Source organism: Crocodylus porosus, unplaced genomic scaffold, assembly GCF_001723895.1.
Source record: "Crocodylus porosus isolate Cpor-Errol unplaced genomic scaffold, CroPor_comp1, whole genome shotgun sequence".
In the NCBI taxonomy this organism is placed as follows: Eukaryota; Metazoa; Chordata; order Crocodylia; family Crocodylidae; genus Crocodylus; species Crocodylus porosus.
The window spans coordinates 17,363,975-17,383,702 of record NW_017728886.1 but is presented as its reverse complement, the minus strand read 5'-3'; the positions used below and the strand labels follow the sequence as shown (position 1 = coordinate 17,383,702).

The window sequence follows — 19,728 nt, the reverse complement described above, 5'->3', positions numbered from 1 at the left end:
TGGGGGTTTTCTTGTGAAAACCTGAACATTTTCAAGGGAGCAGCCACTTTTTTGTTTACACCTTCTTTTAGCAAAAGCCCCCTAGATAATTCATGAAAAAATGACAGAAAAATATTTGACTAGCCGTAGCTATAAAACTAAATCCATTAAAATGGAAGCTAATATTCTACTTATTTTGGCTTCTTTTTAACCAAAAGAATCATTTATACATTTAGCTTTTCCCTTAGTTAAAAATGTTGTTTGACTAGTAAGTAATTTTTTTCTCCATTTAACTCCCTTTTAATATTGGTGACCAACTAGATTCTGTTTCTGAGCTAAATACATAGGATAGCTTTTCTAGATTGCCTAGTGCATTGCTGCTCATATTCGGCCAGATTGTTCATTTTCTTGTGCTGTATGTTTTCATCTATACCATTTCTATATAAATGTAAAGTAGATGCAAAACCCTAGCATCAAGATAGTTCTAATCTAGCAGCAGAGAGCACTATTGTGGAATTGTTATGGTTGTATGGTTTTTATCATTCATACTAACCAGCTGACCAGTCTAGTTCTAAACTTGCTTTGTTTCCAAGTTCACTATTTCTCTATTCCTGCTGTCTTCTCATTCTCATTTATATAGATAAAGGACAGAAAGAACTTTCTCCCATATAAGTGCCATGCACCCCGAATTTCCTCTTTAATGTGTGGTCTGCTTGTCAAGTGAATGTCAGATACGTACAGAATCTAAATGCTTCCTAAACTAAAAAAAAAAACAGTGGCGTTGCTGATAATTACATGGCTCTTTCTGAGAGCTTCCATTTTATTTTATATATTGAATACACTTAGTCCATTAAAATTGGTAACTTCCTCCTAGACTTATTAAGGCTTTGTTTGAATTGGCACTGTTTGAATCCAACTGTAAAGTGCCATCTAGTGGTTAATGTGTATGCAAGTTAACAAAAATTTCCCACACAAGCCTAGTATTATACATTTATACACATAAATAATTTTCATGCTAGAAGATAGGATCTCAGACACCAGGATGAGTGTTATTTCAGAACTCGGACAAATAAAAGCATGAGGAATGTAATGTAGTTTACGCTGGTTTCTGCAGTGTTTCACATGCTGAAGTATCACTGAATACATCAGAATAATTTCAGACCAAATATTTAAATAAAGCCAGCAATATAATTTGGGCTGATTTAGGATATACAAGATGGCACTGTGAACATGGTTGAAAAGGGAGTATGAAGAGAGATTTAAACTTACTGAATGAAGGGAACCTAAGAAATTAAGAGAGTTGGATTTAATTATTTTAGTAGGGATGGTGCAAGTTGTAGACCATGGAAATGAAGAGATCCTTATGAGATGATTAAGAAGAGATCCCTGCTAGATACAGTCACAGAAGCTCTTCCAAACAGTGGGATAACACGAGTGAAGGACCTGTTTTTTTCTCTGTAGATGAAGAATGTCAGTGGACAAGTATAGGATTTGAGACATATAGGGATGTATAGGGAATGACCTAGAGTCTAGAGAAAAATATGTCACAAGTAATTCAAATGGCATGATTCATTCTGTGCATCAGGGTAGAAAAGCATAAAGGGACGTACAAGACATGAGAGTTTATGCAATGAATGGCTGTGGTGATGGAGGCAATCTGTTCCAACATCTGGGTATTTCAGGTATGGCAAGCTGATACATTTTAAACCACAGGTGTCAAACTTATCTGACCCCATGGGCTAGATGGGCCAGGACTGACCCCCTGTCATGTGTGCGGTGCATGCAGCCCAGCCCCATGCACTGCCCGTAGTGTGTGGGCTAGACCTGGTGCTGCAGACAGTACAGAGGGTCAGTCCAGGATGCCTCATACAGCCCAGGCCCCCTGTTCTGCATGCAGTGCCAGTTCCAGTCCTCATGCTGCAGGAGTTCATGCCCTGTGCCAGCTCCACATGCTGCATGCACAGTGAGTTCTGGAGTCAGCACATGCGGCCAGGGCCAATATATCAGGTCAGTGCAGTGACCCATGGGCCAAATCCTACAGCTCAACAAGCTAGGTCTGATCCACAGGCTGTATGGTTTACATCTCTGTTTTAGACGGGCTGAAATTTGGCAAAGTTAATTTCAGTGACTGTATAAAAGAAGGAACTGTAATTGTTATGATGAGAAAATAAATTCCTGGATAAATGTTTTCTTAGATGTGGTTCAACCCAATCTGTGTTTGGGAACAGTAGGGGACAGGTTTATCAACCTGGGGAATGCAAGTAGGGAAGAGGTAAAAATTCTAGAGGAAATTAGTTGAATGCAGAGGCTGAGGATCTTTGGGAAATCTTCTCTTGGAAAGAGACTTCTACCTTGGCAAAATAGAGCCAGTAGTAATACCATCATATAGCTGAACACCTCAAACTCCCAAATATTCTAAATTAATAAATGGACAAACAGAGCATATCAAAACTGTCAGAAACAATCCCAGGACCGAAAATAAACAAAATTCAAAGAAAAGATTACCCAGGAAAGGAGAACAGCCAGAGCTAATCTGTGTAGCCCATTGTTATTGAGTTTTTGTGGTAGCCACTAAGCTACTTCAGTGATAACAAGCAACATAAAACCCTAACATAGCATGAGCTGGTTATGGTAAACATACTATGGACACATAGGAAAAGAGTGTTCTTCTCCAGCGATGTCTAATCCTTATTTCAGGTGAAGTTAATGGCAAAATCCTGTTAACTTAAATTGTGTTGGACTGAGCCCACTGCATATAAGGATAGGTCCTCTTTTGAAAACTATTGAATACTGTTGGAAGGCTGTACCAGTGCAAAGATAAAATGTGAATTGCTAGCTGTTTCTCACCTCTAAACAAGTTGAGCAGATTATGTGTTTTCTAACAACAAAAACAAATCTCCAACTGAAATTATACTAAAGATTCTCCATGGTAAAGGAGGTAGGGCAAGTGTAATTTTAAACCTAGAAAATTATATACTTTTAAAAATGTTCTACTTTCAGAAGCTCCTACAGACTTCACAAACTGCATTTCCATTTTTGGTTTTCTTTTTCAGCAGCACCCCATAGTCTTTCACGACTGCACGTACCTCTTAGACACTTCAGCAGCTCTATGTGCTGTCTACATATAATAATAAATAAACCTTAAAATATACATAAATTAAGGCTGAAAGTCAACTGTGGAATTCTGGTGACAGCCACTTGCATTTCTCTCATGATTTTTGGTGATGGCTTTTTGCTGAAATTACATCTATCTTATTATTAGGCCCAGTGGATCTACGAGTTCAGAGGAACTGCGGTCCTTTCATCTACAGTAAAAACTAATAAATGAAACCTATAAAAATATTTGGGAAAATCCCATGGCACACTATTTTATCAGTAGAATTGGTCCCGAAACAGGGCAAGGGAATTTCAAAGGGAGTTTTTTCCTATTATTTTTTTAAATTTTTGAAGTAACCATTTTAATCTAAATTCATAAAAAATTCTTACAAAAATATCAGACTTTTCATTACCAAAATGTAGATTTCTTGCCAAAATCTCTGAAAAACAAAGCGTGTCATCTTGTGCTCCATACCACACACGCGCATCTCAAGCTTCCAGCTCAGAGCTAGTCAGCATGACAGGTCTCAGCACAGCAGTGCCCTGGCCTTTTAATGTCCTGACCATTCTCTGTGGCCAAGACTTTGCAAACTGCCTCAGGAAAAGAACACTTGTTTCTAGTAGTGAGACAGACTGTGTCCACATTTGCATTGATTCCAGCCAGTATTTTAGAGTTTGGTGACCAAAATTGGCTTTCATTGACAACAATATTTAAAACTATTGACTTGGAAGGCATAGAAATTGGACCTGTGTGAATGTTTATGCCAGATATTTTGTGTACAGAATATTTTAATATGATATTTAATTTTTGCTGTAAAGATCTGGAATTGGGTCCCAAATCAGCTTGGCCCAGGATTTGCTATACATAGTGCAGACCATATTCAGTTACTGCTTTACTTTCTTTCGTATCCTAAATAAAAAATGTACCTTGTTTTTGGAAGACAGAATATAGAAAAAACCCTATTTTTCCAGTGTTGTGACCTAATGTGTCCCATTTTAGCAGCCGTTAATCAATTTTTGCGTACTCTGTTCTATCCTGCTTCTGTTCAAGGGAAGAAAAATGAGCCTCCCTGCTTAAGATAATGCACCCCAATTTTGGAGGGTTTACTGTGGGGAGAAGGGTGAGTGTGGTATGTAAATACTGTATAAACGTGTAAATACTGTATAACCGTTGCAAAACTGTGAGGGTTCCTGAACAATTTGCAAATCATTATAGCAAATTTGCTATTTAACATAGAGGATGTTGGGGGGAAAAAGTGACCCTCACATTTACAGATCTGAAATCTGATTGATAGTGATTTGGCTGAATCTCCTGGTGGAAAAACTGGAGAAGCTGTCAGCTCTAACGGGTATGCACGAACATTTGCATGACTGATCACAGCTTCAGCTCATTGTTATTGAAAATGGGGATAGACTAAAGGGGTCTGAAGTGGCACAAGATGTTAATTATTCTTATGTACTCTAATACTTGTTTACACTGGCATGGACTGTACATCCATTAGAGCAAAAGAATTTTGCTTTTTCTTTCTGTCAGTTATCTTTTTAGTTATGAGAGCTGGCAGATGAAGAAAATAGTGTTCTTGTCTTTTTGAATACTTGTATGTCAGTTCTTGATGTTGTTCCTGACTTCTAGCCAATTGGAAAACACATGTGACCTGCATTGGCAGAGGTAAACATTTTTTGAACTTTGCATAAACACTAATATTACATCATAACGAGTAGAACTCCGTGAGCATTTGTCCAGGCCTTCAGAGAGTGCAGATACCCTCCCCCAATGTCTCATATTTTCTGTGGACTACAGGTAGACACCTGCAGAGTGCTTGCCTTCAAAAGTGACTAACTCTCCTTAAGGTTTAGGGATCTTGGCATCTAATTGGTGGAGGGCCTTTGCAGTGTGGAGAAAGTTTCAGGAAGAAAATGTATGTTCACTTTGTCAGTGCATTAACAGGTGAAAGTGGTAACAAGGTAGTGGAGAATCAGGTTCCCCATTTATCATCACCTCTTGAAAACTTGCTATCATGTTAGTGCTTAGGCTACCAAATTAGAATGGCTTTGTTTTATACCCACTGCACCCAGGAGTGACTGTACCAGGCAGCAGGGCTCACGTCCGTGGAAGTTTATATAAACAATAAATGTTCAAAGGCTTTATTCCAGGTATCATTTTCCTGCTGGAATCCCTTTCATGAATTCAGGGATAGATGAGAGCACATAGACAAAAGACCTGAACAGAGAGCTGTATAACCTTAGGGCAGCTGAGAAATTCTCTGTTCCTTGAGCTTCCTAGCATACAAGCTGTTCCCACAGAGCACAGAGCCTGCTTTGGGGGTCACAGGCATATAGAACATGAATCCTGGTACTTGGAGGAGCAAACTCTGTAAGCTTTATTCACAGAGTGGCACCTTACCCCTTATATTGCCATACTTTGCAAAAAGAGCTATTTCTTACTGTTGCAGAGCACCTCAGTGCTCTGCCCCTATAAAGAGGGGAGGTGTGTCGCAGAGCATGCAGGTGCCCTACTCCTTAGGATGGAAACAGCTAGGCAGAGGGCCCTAGCAGGCAGTGCGGAGCTCACCTGGTGGTTACCAGCGCAGTCACAGTAGTAATAAAGAAGCACAGCTGTGGGTTGCCCGGGGAACCAGTGAGTCAGCTCTCTGGAAGGGGCAGGGCCTGACCTATGTATAAACCCAGGCTGAGGCCAAGGAGGCAGTTCCCTGCAAGCAGCCATAGGGGTGGGAACTGTGCCAGAGTGAGAAAAGGAAGAGGCCAGGATGTACGGGCAGTCGTTATGGGTGAGAGAGGGAGAGACCCTGTGACAGGCTTGAATGTGGTTATAGCCGGATGGCTTAGTTTGTGTTGCAGTCAAGGGGCTTTGAGTTTGTGTTGACAGTTTACTGTTTACAACCAGAGGAACGCCCACTATTAGGGGTTGGAGGAGGCCTCATAGGGGCTCTACGGTAGCGTGGGGACCCCAGCACCAGAGAGGGTGCAGCATTCGGGGGTGCACTGACCCCAGCCCCAAAAAGGGGCATGGAGAATTGGAGGCCAGGTAAGGCCAAGGCCACCTGAGCCCTGCGGGGGTTCGAGACCCCAAGGAGGAGATTTGGGACCAGGCACGGCTACGGCCACCTGAGCCCCAAGGCTGCGGTAACCCTAGAGCAGGGGGCAGTGTGATAAGTGCCCCAGAGCAAAGGGGGCAGTGATTGATGCGTGCCTGTGGAGCGCAGGGTTGTGAGATGAGCCAGACAGTACAGAACAGGGGCCAGGATACAACAGAGCACCCTGTCCAAGGGGACAAAAGGCAGCCTCGCTTATACATATAAAAGATCAAGACATGGCAGGCGAGAACGAAGGTGCTTTAACGCAAATGTGTCACAGCGTGGGGTTCTAGGGGCGGCTGTGATCTCCCCTAGCACCCCCTACCATACCAAGTTAGTCTAAAAGCACCCTCATTCTCGCCCGCCATGTCTTGATCTTCTACATGTATAAGGGAGGCTGCCTTTTGTCCCTTTGGACACAGTGCTCTGTTGTATCCTGGCCCCTGTTCTGTATTGTGTGACTCGGCACCCCAGGCTTATGGGCTATGCGTGGCTCCAACTGCCCCTGTACCACTCCCCAAGCCTCGCTGATATCCCAGACGTTCGGCTGGTCTTGCAACCCCGCAGGTGCTCTGGCTGGTCTCGCAACCTCTTTGCCTCGGGGGGGGGGGCCTCCTTGCACCACCCCTTGCTCTGGGGTTACCGCAGCCTTGGGGCTCAGGTGGCCGTAGCCGTGCCTGGCCCCAAATTTCTTCCTCGGGGTCTCGCACCCCTGCAGGGCTCAGGCAGCCTCAGCCATACCAATTCTCTCCCCTTCTTGGGGATGGGGTCAGTGCAACCCACAGCTGTGCTTCTTTATTACCACTATGGCTGCCCTGGTAACCACCAGGTGAGCTCCCCACTCCCTGCTAGGGCCCTCTGCCTAGCTGTTTCCACCCTACAGAGTAGGGCACCTGCATGCTTTGCGACACACCTCCCCCTTAAGATCAAGACTCACCGAGGCTGATCTTCCTTTTTGCGAGGTGTTGCATCCATCTGGAGCTTTTCTCTTGGCCTTTCTTCAGGCGCCCGGCAACTCAGATACAGGAGGTGGAGGTTTTCAGGCACCTCCTACTCGCCTTTTACCCAAGGCGCACCGTGTGGGATTTGTTAGGACTTACCTGCCACAGCCTTTGCCGGCCAAGCTCCTGCCTACTTTTTGGGGTTTCTTCTCCCTCTCTTCTCTGGCCTATCCATGTTCCCTTCCTACACACCTGGGTCCCTTTCTTCAGGTAGATTTTAGGGTTTCTTGTCTCTCTCTGACTCCCTGAAAGTCTTGGAGCCTTCCCCATAGCTCCCACTGTCTCCTTAATGCCTTCTGGGCATATTCTTCTTTCCAAAGTTCTATCTTTCCCTGGACAGCGAGTCTTCCTACTGATCCCTTGTAGATCTTAACGTATGCCACTCCTCCAACTCTCTCTTCAATGATGTTTCTCAGCCTTCACCACGTGACCTGCCTAGGGATGTCATTTACATAGACCTGAAGGCCTTTTTTCAGGCTCTCATCCCCTTTTGGTTGGTTGTTTCCTCCTCATCTCACATGCCTTGGCTCTATCTTCCTTTCTGGGCTCAATTGTTCCCCTTTTTGTGGAGCCTGTCTTTGACCTGAGTTGCCCTAGGCCCTGGACTGTCTGTGCGCAGTCCTGGTAAATTGAGCAGGAGGTCTCGCTCTTTGAGGAAGTCCGTTCGTCCTTCCTTGTTGTTCCTACATCTGTCAGGCCTACTTCCCTTGTCTGTTTCTGGCTCGGCCCCATACTCCTTCCCTGGGTTTGAGATTTAAATAGTTCTCCTAGCTGGATATGGACGCAGCTGACCAACCGCGCAGGTGGTTTTCCACCGTGCACTTCCTCACTCCCCCCCGACTTCTGCCACGGATAAGTTTGTGGGTTTTTTGGGTTTTTTTTCTTTCCTTTCTCTGCCTTGGTCCGGGATCTGCCTTCGAACGAGGCTTCCCCCTTTTCTGATCCTGTCCCCCTGGGACACTTACCATGAATAAGGTCAAGAAAAATAAGTGGAGATTTACAGCACCAAGATGGCTTATTCTAAACATACAGCTTTGCCAACCTGTCTAGGGTACACATTTTTAAGGTAGGCGCTGAGACTGCTGCCAGATATGACCCCCTCCCCCCCCCCAAAAACCAACCCCAAAACCCCCACAAAACCAAAAAAACAAAACATAAAAACTCCACGCTTTACTGGGCACAGAACACATTAGTTCAGCCCGGCTCTGCGGCATCCATATAGATTGGGTGCTTCAGCAAGGGTTTTGGCAGTTTTGTCTAAAACTGATTTAATCAGCTTTTAGGTAAAAGTGCCAGAAAAGCCCCACTAAAGCACCCGATTTATATAGATGTTGCATGAGCTGAGTCTAAGTGACATGATGCTTCTTCTGGGCATGCACTGTACTGGGGATGTGCAGAGTTTAAAGTAAAGCACTGTTTTGGGTTTTTTTAACATCTGTAAGCAGCCTGAGCATACTATCTCTTCTATATTTTATGTAACTGAGGTATATTGAATGAAGCTTTTATTGCTATGATTTATACAGTGGGGAAGTAACTCAGCACAGGAAGATCTCTGTCTTTGATTTTACATAAATCTTTTATTTCTTAGGTATTCACATAGTGTTATCTTTATAACTTTAATTTCTTATTAGTCAAGCCAACGTGCAGAGTTTTATGTCATGTCACTGCAATTCAAGTCAATAAAAGCCACATGTTTATAATCCCAAATAATGCAGTGGAAGTGTTGTCTAGCAACTGGAGATGGGAAATGAGTGTCAGGACTTCTGTTTACCATTTTCTGTTCTACCAGACTGTATCTTACCCTGTCACCTATTCTTTTGTTTCCACCTATCAATAAATATTACACTTAGTTTCTTCACTGGTCTTGAAACCTTGTATTTTTTTATATGGATCATTGAAATCCTCTGTTTAAAGCCAATAATGTATTGGGATGTTGTAGCTTTTCCTGTTGCAGAGAGTTTAATATACATTAGTCCTGGTGGACTAATGAATTAGCAGATTGCTCCAGGAAGCCACTAGTCCCACTTAACGTCATGGCTTCCTTAAATAACAAAAAGGCTTTGAAGTCTTTTTAGTAAAACTTCAGAAAGCAGATAGAAATCCAGTTCTGGAAGTGCTGGCTCTGCTGAATAATATAGATAAGATGTAAATTGATTTTAACCTTTTTTGAATTGCAGATATATGGAATAGAAATGGTTAAGCATATCATTTTAGATCATGGATCAGATTATTTAATATTTAGTAATTAAAAAATAAACAATAATCAGTGTTGGGAAAGTGATACTATCCTGTGTCAATTATGTTATTACGTGTTGAGTAAAACCAGCAGCAGGTAATATCCTTCGCACACTAAATGAATGATTAAGTTTAAGCTTTATATTATACAATAAAATTGGCAACATGCTTATTTCTTAACAGGTTCATTTTTTTTCTGGCATTTTTTAGAATATAAAAAGTGTAATCCTGTTGACCTATCTATGTTCAATCTACTGAATCACCAAGAGTATCAACATTTTAACAGAGCAGTACTTAGATGTAAACTGTTTCTGAATTAGCTTGTCCTTTGATGCTCTCATAGATTTCATAGATTTTTAGGGTCGGAAGGGACCCTTTGTTGAGAGGAACCAGTTGTCCATCATCATTTAGAGTGATTTTATATGAAACTATTAACTTTTTGATGGGGAACTTTGATTTTGTAACTCTATGAACATTTTTTGAAAGTGCCCCAGTCATGATGCAGGGGTGTTGGTTGTAGCCGTGTTGGTCTAAGGACATAGGCAGACAAGGTTCTTTGGGTGAATCTGATATCTTTTATTAGACCAACTTAAACAGTTGGAAAAAAAATGTTAAGCAATCTTTCGTGTTTAAAAACCCTTTGTCAGGCTGAGGAAGTTTCTGCAGTTGGTGTGTGCTCTTCCTGGATGAAATGAAAGTAAAGAAGCCAGAGGCTGGGCTGGTAGGCAGTTAGTGAAGATGTAGATTGAGGAGTCAGTGGGTGAGAGAGAGGCTGGGTTGGGGGGAGAGGACAGTCATGATGGAAATCTTTCCTTTTGCTGTTGGTGAGTGCAATGGACTCCTTTAGAATTTTTTTCTTGACACCATACAAATAGCTGTAGGTACAAAAATCCAATTGTGCTTAATTAAGCGATATTTACAAATTTACAAATATATATGAACACTCAGAGATTACTCATTAAAAGTTATCTTTGTTACCTAATAATAAGCCATTCAGGATGGTCACCTCAAGATGACATTATTTGTAGGATAATTTGTAAACCAGTGCATTCCAGAATAAAGGAGGTGATTTGCAAAGTGGCTGAGTAATCATTGGGCTCTAATTTTATAGTAAATATTGTCATGGCAAATTTCCTTAAATGAGTAATCCTCCTTGAACTACTTATGTAAAACTGTTGGTTTAGGAATACGGTGATCAAAATTTAGTTTGGATGGACTCAGGTTTGTTACTTTTTTGTTTTCAGGGTGTGTTGGAGTTTGGGATAACTTTACTTGCTGGCGCCCTGCTGAAATTGGAGAGACTGTCACTGTCCCGTGTCCAAAAGTATTTAGCGACTATTTCAGCAAACCAGGTATTTTAAGTTTCTTTTAAATATCTCCACTGCATGATGGCAATGATGATAATGATCAGAGCCGGCCTTAGTGGTGTGTAACATGGACAACCACAAAGAGTACTGTGGTCAGGGGAGTGCCCCCGCCACAACATGCGCACACACACCAGTACCCAGCCCCTGCTCCCCTCCTCCCCCAAAAGTCAGTGACACTGCTGCCGGCAGAGGCAGGCAGGCATGGGTATGGGGCATAGTCCAGCAGGAAGATGGAGCCACCCCTACTGCCCAGCCCACTTCCAGCCACTGCTCAGAAGGAGCTGGGCCAAGCAGTGCGGGTGGTTCTCCCTCCCCACCAGACTGCACCTGCCCCTGCCTGCCTGCTTCTGCCTGCAGCAGCACTGCTGACCTGGGGAGGTTGCCAAGGAGGAGGGGAGCCTGGGGGGGCAGGGGAACACCAAATGAAAAATTCACCCAAAGCACCATTTTCCCTAAGACCAGCTCTGAAAATGATGATCTAATAATGAATCTACCTTTTCAAGGCAACTCCAGGCATCTTAGTCTGGAGAAATCTGTTCAGTGTCTATTCTATATTTGCTGATACATAGAGGAAAAGTTGTAAGGAGTGAAGATCAAATGTGTACCAGAACATCAGTTAAAGATGAATTACTAGATTTCTACTGCCAAGCAACAGCTGGGTCACTGTTCCTTACTCAAAATTACAGAAGGAAGAAAAAATTTTTAGAACATACAAAACATGATTAAGATCTTCTTTTGACTCAAATCTGTTATGCAGGGACATTCTGTTGAAAAGGAAGAGGGAAAATATTTAATAAACTACATATACATATACACCACAGTACTTTGGTTCTGTCACAAAAAATTAGCTCTATTTGGAGTGACTGCTGCTTAGTATCCATATTACTGTTGTACGTATGACTACTGAGTAAGGAAGAATTCTGTATGCTACTACTGCCCAAGTCATCTAGCCCTGTGAGCTAGATCCAGTGCATGGGGCTAGTCTGCAGGCCAGATCTGGAGCATGGAGCCATGTCATCTGACCTGTGGGGCTCCCCACTGGTCTGGAAATTTAGCAAAAGGACAAGCAGTAATAGTGTTAACTGCCATTGCTTGGCTGTTGACACATTTCCTTTCTTGTGGGGAGCCTCATGGGCTGGGTAATGTGACTCTACTAACGGGATCTGGCTTGCTGGCTGTATATTAGTCATGTCTTGTGGTTATTTCAGGGTTGACTGGGTAGTTTTAATAATTTATTAGACAATGGATTTGTATAGGATGGTTTGGATAGGGATAATCTAATCGCCTTTTGGTAGGGAGTTGGACTAGGTGGAAGTCCTTTCCAGGCTTACTTTTCAATGATTCCATAGTCCTGTGAATTAGAGGCTGAATTTAAAGGGTCAGAATTTGATTTCCTAAACATGATTTTGAGCAAGAGAATGTAACACCTCCACTTTTGCAAAAACTACCATGGCATCTTTAATCACTTCAGGTGCCCAGGATGTTTTGTTTTGTAACTTTGTAAGAGATGACACATCACATGGACCAGAGCTCCTTAACTTTGATCAAATATATTCAGAAAGCCTCTTCCCACAAGATTTGTTCCCAGTTCTATAGACTCAAGGCACTTGAGTCTATAGAACTGGGCACTATAGAATTAACATAAAGCTTTCCATTGCTTATCTGAACGTGACTATCAGAATATCAGAGATTCACCTCTCCTACCTGAACCTATGTGGTGTATAATAACATGAATAACTTCACTGATTGTTGTATGAATTACTTCAGTTTCTTAGCTGGCAGGAAGATATGGAAGCACAATGTTTTTCATGTCCCGTGAAAAGTTTCAAGATTTAAAAATTGCTTCCATTTGTCACTGGAATGAAACTAAGACATTACAGTGCTTTACATGAAAAAACAGAAAGTGGAGTATTTAAATTAGCTAGTAGCCTGATGATCACTCATTTTGGATGTGGAAGACTCAAGACAATGTCTCCGACCTGTGGCGCATAAACAGGTTTTCAGTATAATTGTTATTTCATCAGTAATTCTTACATTTGGTAATTCTCAATTAATTCAGTCACAAAGTAATTCTTATCTTATTCTAGTAAAGTAAGAAATGGTAAGCCAGATTCTAATAATTTTCCCCATAGCCACATCAAGATTGTGACACAGGCAATTCAGGCATGTAAGATCCTTTACCATGCCTTAGGGGGCATAACAATTGAAGACAAGCAAAATAATCACAAATATTGAATATAGTATTATCAAAAAAAGGGAAAATAAATATAAACAAAATAGACAACAAAGATAAGGGGTTTTCAGTTATAATCTCTTTTTCCATAGCCCTATGTAGAGCTGTGAGAGAGATTACACTCTTAAAAGGGTTCTGTCTTTGGAGAAGACCTAAGTACTTTATTCCCAAAATTGGTAGCAGGTTCTGTCTTATAATATCAAGGATAACCAGATTAATTTATAAATGAAGATTTTCACTTCAGTATTAATGAATTTTGTTTAGTATATCATAACTTAAAGATTTTATAAAATGACAACTGTGAGTAATCTTAACTAGGTCTTATGGAAGCTAAGAAAGAATTTTAAGTTACTCAAACAAAGGCATTCAGAAGTTGCCTTGATATAAACCAGTCATGATACTGTATATATATCAAGAAGTTATCTGGATACAAGTCAATCAGGATCATAGAAAGGCTGGGTAGAAGTGACCTATGGACTAGAGACAGACATTACACATAAACCAGTTTAAGTAATCAGAAACTGGTTTAAACCTGTAACAGAACAGAAGTTCAGTGCACATAAACCAGTTTCAAAATGGCTGAATCTGGTTTAAGATAAACCTGTTTGAATATAGTATCATACTTAACTGATTTGGATCAAACTGGTTTATGCAATGTATGTCCCAGACCCCTTCCTGTTTTAAGTTAAACCAGATACCCTCAGCATCCCAGATATTTTGCAGCCCTGGGTTGTGCTGTCTGCTCCAGAGAGCAGAGCTGGCCCTGCCCACTGGTCCCTCACCAGAGCTCTGGTGGAGACTGCAGGCACAGCAGGGTCTGCCTTGCTTCCCCCTTCCTCCCGCCTGCTGCTCATTTCTCAAGCAGGGATCTCCCTGCCTCCCATCTCCCACAGCACAGACTGCAGCCTCATGGATCCTACACATGTGGTATGTTAGTTAATGCTGAGAGGTGTGTGTGTGTGTGTGTGTGTGTGTGTGTGTGTGTGTGTGTGTGTGTGTATATCTCCAATTTCACTGGGACAGGTGGACAGAACAATATCCACTTAGGGCCTTTTGGAGCTAATCACCAGGTCAGCTGATAATGTCCCTCCATTCCTTCCTTGGAAAAAGCTATTTAAGAATAGCCTAAACTAATGAGAGAGGCTTTTGTTTTGTTGATGAGCTGATAACATGGTGTTTATCAGTCCCCTGCTGGCTCCCTTGCCTGTCCGGTTTGCAGACAGTATGAAGAAGCAGGGAGAGTGGGATTGAGGCAAAGGTGAGGGGTATACAGTGCATGCATCTGTTGATGACACTGAGGTTTTCAGAGTGCTACCCTAGGGCTGGGAGCTGGCAACACTCCTGCCACTGGAGCAGCAAGTGGGGAAAAGTGTGGGATTGTGCAGGCAGGGTAGGAGGTGACACCCCTCCCTAATCAGAGTGTCCTGCCAGGGCCTGACTATGGCCCCCTCAGCTCAGCATTGTGGAAGGGAAGGGAGGGCTGCTTTAGCACCCACCAGCTTCTAGCCTGAGCCACTGCAGGCATGCCCCTAAATTTCCTCAGTCCAGAGAGAATGTCTCTGCAGTTACAAACAGGTTCAACCTAGGTAGGTTAGACTTACCTGCAAAGATTGAATCAATTCAGTCTCAGGCTTTTTAATGGCTGTCCCTAGCCATGGAGGTTATCTAGTCCAACCCCCTGCCTGAGGCAGGATCACCCTTATCCAAACCATCCCATACAAATCCCTGACTAACCTGGGGTAGACAACCTTTTCTGGTTGCGGGCAGGAAAGACTCACCCCAGATGTGGGGTAGAAAGCCAGGCACTAGGACCCTACCACTGCTTCTGCCCCTTGCCATCACAGCTTCACTGGAAAGATGCTTGCAGCTAGAATTTGTCCCAAGCAGCATGAGGAGAGTGCCCACAGAAGGCACCTTGCCTGCTAAATGCCTCCAAAGTCCTGCATCTGCGAGTTGGATCCAGGTATGAATGCCTTGTGCCTCCTGAGGCCAGAGTGGGCACAGCAACCGCAGTGGCAAGGCAGTGGTGGTGGCGGCAGTGAGGGTGGGGGGTGTTGAGCGCCAAGTGGTGACCAGTGACTGTCCACAGATGTCATTGGCAGCGCTGGCAGCTGGGGGAGGAGGGGGTGGTGAGTGGCAACCACCTGCAGACTCTGCTGGCAGTGGCCAATCTCAGGGGGTGCATGCGCACACACCCCCTATGCATCGCCAGTGAATCCAGGCTGAGGGCTGTAGGTTACCAACCCCCGGTCTACCCTATTACTACAAATATATAGTCAGCCCTGTCACACAACCACAAGGCATAGCACCCTAACTGGCCACTGGTTAAAGCAAGGGGCCAACAATGGTCAGTGTTCTGCTGCTGCACAGGGCGTTAAAAAAATGCTTGAGAGATCCAAGGAAGAGGATCATACTCCCCACTACAGAGGAAAACAAAAATCCCCACAGTGCATAATAATCTGACCATGGGATAAAATTCCTTCCTGACCCCAAATGTGGTGATCAGTCTGACTCTCTCCGTTTTAGACCCAGCAGGAGTGTTGACACATCCTAGTCACAATCCCCACCCTTGGCTGCGGTCAACACCCAATGTTTCTGAGGAAGGCAAAAAAAAGACAATCTTTCCCCCACCAAAAAAACCTCTGATATGTGTAGCTGCAAGATGGAAAAAAAACTTTTTTCCTTCAATGACTATCAAGAATATTAAATCTGAAATATATTCCACTACTGCTACTCTTTATGAAAAAGCAGTTTGTGTCTGCTCTCTAGAAATATACAGAGAATTCTGTTTTTTAGTAGGAGAATATAATGGTATCTTAAATTACAATAGCATTTCAGTAGCCCAAGAAAATAGTTAAATCTGATCTCTTGGCAGTATTTTACAGGTTTGTTGCACCAGCACATTTTGTCTTGGTGAGGTTGTCACGTGAACTCGAGAGCCCTTTTGCAGAGTGTAGTAGTTAGTTAGCTGTGTTAGTCAGAAGTGCCATGCTGTAGCTAGCTGATTTGGGACTTTGTCTAAGCTGTTTTAGGCCTATCGGTTAGGAAGATTCTAAATCTGTATTAATTCATTCTTTTTAATTCTGTTTTGCAGGAAATATTAGCAAAAACTGCACAAGTGATGGGTGGTCAGAACCATTTCCAGATTTCATAACTGCTTGTGGATTTAAAGACCATGATGAGGATCATATGGTAGGGAAAATAATTATCCTGGTCGCTTACATGCTGATGTTTAAAAGATTAAAAATCTCTGTGTCTATAGCCTGCTCAAAAATACATATATATTCCTCCTGATGAAGTCAGTGTGAAAATTGCACACACTGAGAGCAAAGATTACTCTTCTGGATTGATGTGGTTCATAAATTTTAATGTTATAAATCATGATTATATATGGTTTTTTCAGTCATCAGTGGTACTACTGTGAGATATCTGATATCAGTGCATGCCAGAAGCCTTGTAAGCAATTGTGTGTTGAATTGCTTTCTAGTAGACTTTATTGTAATGGGATTGCAGACATTATTTGACCTACATATACATGTAGGCTAGGGACAGAAGTTACATATAAACTGGTATAAGTGACTGGAAACCAATTCAAATCTGTAACGAAACAGTTACAGTGCACATAAAACCACTTTCAAAATGACCAGAACTGGTTTACACAAACCAAGATGGATATAGTATCAGACTGAACTGATTCAGAACTTCTGTTCCAGATCCCCCTCCAGATTCAAGTTAACTCACAGTCCTCCAGCCTCTCAGGGTACTTTGCACGTCCTCCAGAAGCACCCCTTGCCCCATCCCTCTTGGAGGGTGGCTAGCCTTGCCCCAAGCTGTCTGCTCTAGCCAAGCAGGGAATCATGCTCTATTGGCCCCTGGTTTCTGACTGGGGCCACTGCAGGCATGTGGCTGCATTTCCAGAATCAAAAGACAATGTCTGTCTACTTATGTAACGTATGAGTAGAAAGAGCTAACATTTAACTTCAGTAATTTCATTGGAGTTACTAAGGATTTTAATTTCCATCAGGGATTAGAATTTGTCCCAAATGTCTTCAAGTACAGAATGAATGATCCTAGCAGGTGAAAAACATGGGATACACTCAATTTGCTTATACCACTTATTTCCCTTCCTATTGAGGAGAACTACCTGTCTCTGTTAAAGGCCAGCAGATTAAAACTGTTAAAAATGTTGGAATTTTTTGATTAAAAAAACTCATATTTATCAAAACTTCTTGAAAAAAAAATACTTCTGTTTTTTAATTAGTTTTGCTGCAGACTGTATGCAATCCAAAGATAAACCTCAGCTGTCAGTGTCAAACTCCGATCTTCACTTTCAGGGATGGAGTCTTCTCATGACAAATACACATCACTCTTCAGGAAAGAATATGACCTACATCTTCCAAATCTTTTTCTGCTTTAGTGATGGACCCTAATGAAAGTGATAGGGTAGATTGATCGATAGACTACACCCACATTCAAATAATTGTTTCACTACAAGACACAACTGCTTGGTTCTCTTGTGTTAGGAATGTCAGCAATAGATGCTAGCCTTGCCTAACTTATTCTTCATTGTCATTTCTGGGTCAGTATTGATAAAATCCAAGTTAATTATCAGTGCCTGAAGGGTGGACATTATTCATTTGAAATAAATTAACACAATCAAATTGTTTGATTTCCCCAAAACATTTATGACATTTCCAGCTGACCCCTTTCAGAATCGTGTCCAAAGTACCAGGCCGACTGTCCCATTTTTTTTCTGTTTCAGTTCATATGTACCTATGAATGCTATAACCATAAGTCAGAAGATTGCCAGAAGATATGTCCCAGTATCTTTCAGTCTCAATTCATGTGTTGCTGGATAGAGCCACTGAGATACTGTAATTATGGAAAATTTCAATCTCCTTCAAAATAACATACATATGAATTCTAGATTCTTTTTAAATACAAAAAGTAAGCTGATGCTTCCTTATACATCCATGTTCTCACTGCATGTATATATAATAGCCACTTATATTAGAAACTTTTCTATATGAAAGTAAAGTACAGGGACAATAATTTGTTCACTTCTGCTTTTTCTCAGTCAAGCACGTAGCCAGATATCATTTGATATCGATCTAATTGATGGTGATATAAGCTGTTCTATCTGCATGATTCTGCAGCAATAGAAATGCAGCAAAACATCTCCAAGTTAACTCTGCTTTATTCAGCATCAGGGTTAGGATAATTTAGCTAACATGTATCATTACAGAATGATACAGCCCAAACTGTTGCCCATGTTAATACAACTTTCTTTATGGGAGGTTCATACAGGTGTAGAGGGTGGTGCAGCAATGTATTTACCAGTGCGGTTAAAACAGCAATGGTAATTTCAGGTCAGAATTTGATTGCTTTAATGAAGACAAATAGCAGGTTTCTGTGTCGGGTATAGAAGTCTACAGAAGTCGGGTATAGAAATATTGAAAGAGTGTGCATGAAAATTCCAGTCAGGCTCTTTATTTGATATGTACAAACACAGAGTATATCTTTGTTGTGGAATGAGTTTCCATCAAAGATGGAGATCAGCATTATTCCTGTTTGTTTAGCAGTTGGTCTTAATTAGGATGGGAACTTATTTTTATCCTCCTGAAGGGCAGATGCATATTTGCTCTGAACATCTGGGAATGCTTTATAGAAGGTTTAAATGAGAGGGAAGGGGAAGGGATTAGTAAAGAAATATTGAGCAGGTAATTAGTAGGTAAGTAACAAACTGTTCAGATTATTAATGATCTGGAACAGGAAGGGTGCATTTAAAAATAAATTAAATAAGGTCCCCATTACATTTCGTTGCTAACTTGCCAAAGAGGGGGAAAAAAAAATTCAGATTCCCAAAATGGCTCCATCAAATTCCTACTGAAGTCAATAGAAGTTTTTTGCATTGACTTAATGAATACTAAATTAGAGGCCCTTTGTTGATATAATTTGTTTTAATTATTATTTCACTGTCAGATTGTAGCAGGGCACCAGGGTGCCTGCTACTAGCAGGAGGAATAGGGCTGCTGAAGTGCCCGGAGCAACACAGATGGGGGTTGCTAGGGCAACTAGGCAGGTCATGTGGCCAGGAGGGGGCAGGGCCAGGCCCTTATAAACAGCTAGGCCAAAGCCTAGCTAGCAGTTCCCTTCTGGCTGCTGCAGGAGCAGGAGCTCTGCGGCTGAGCTGAGTGGCCTGAGTTAGTGGTCGCAGCCTTACCACGCTAACCGGCTGCGATGATGCGAGGAACAAGAACGCCCTAAAGGGAGGTAGGCTTGAGAGCCTTGGTGGGGGCTTGGAGTTTATGGTTTGGGGTACGGAGCCTCTGTGTTTATGTTACAGCCAGATGGCTTGAGCTTATGTTACAGTTTACACCGGAGGACCGGGTGAGGCTGTAGGGGAGTGAGGAGGCCTCAGCGGGGCTCCCCAGCAGCTTGGGGGTTCCGGGTGCCCAGTAGGGGCACAGTGCCAGTGGGGCACGACTGTTGGTGCTGGAGTGGCGCGGTTGTACGGGGCTTGGACCCCAGCCGTGAGGGCGGCAGTTTGCCCAGTGGGGCAAACGACCCAAGAAAGGGTCAAGGGGGCCAGGCACGGCTACGGCCACCTGAGCCCCAAGTGCGGAAAGCGCGGTACAGGCCCCAGAGAGGGCGAGGCCCCAGAGAGGGCGCAGCGCGAGGAGCGCGGTACAGGCCCCAGAGAGGGCGAGGCCCCAGAGAGG

The 19,728-nt window shown here is 42.7% G+C and overlaps 1 protein-coding gene across 1 annotated transcript in view; it reads left to right on the top strand.

Moving 5' to 3' along the window:
- Positions 1-19,728, top strand: part of VIPR2 (vasoactive intestinal peptide receptor 2) — a 103,487-nt gene that overhangs the window by 17,850 nt on the left and 65,909 nt on the right. The window contains exons 2-3 of the mRNA XM_019530671.1: positions 10,651-10,758; positions 16,101-16,198. Coding sequence (XP_019386216.1) covers positions 10,651-10,758; positions 16,101-16,198 — 206 coding nt within the window. The remainder of the gene's footprint in view (positions 1-10,650; positions 10,759-16,100; positions 16,199-19,728) is intronic.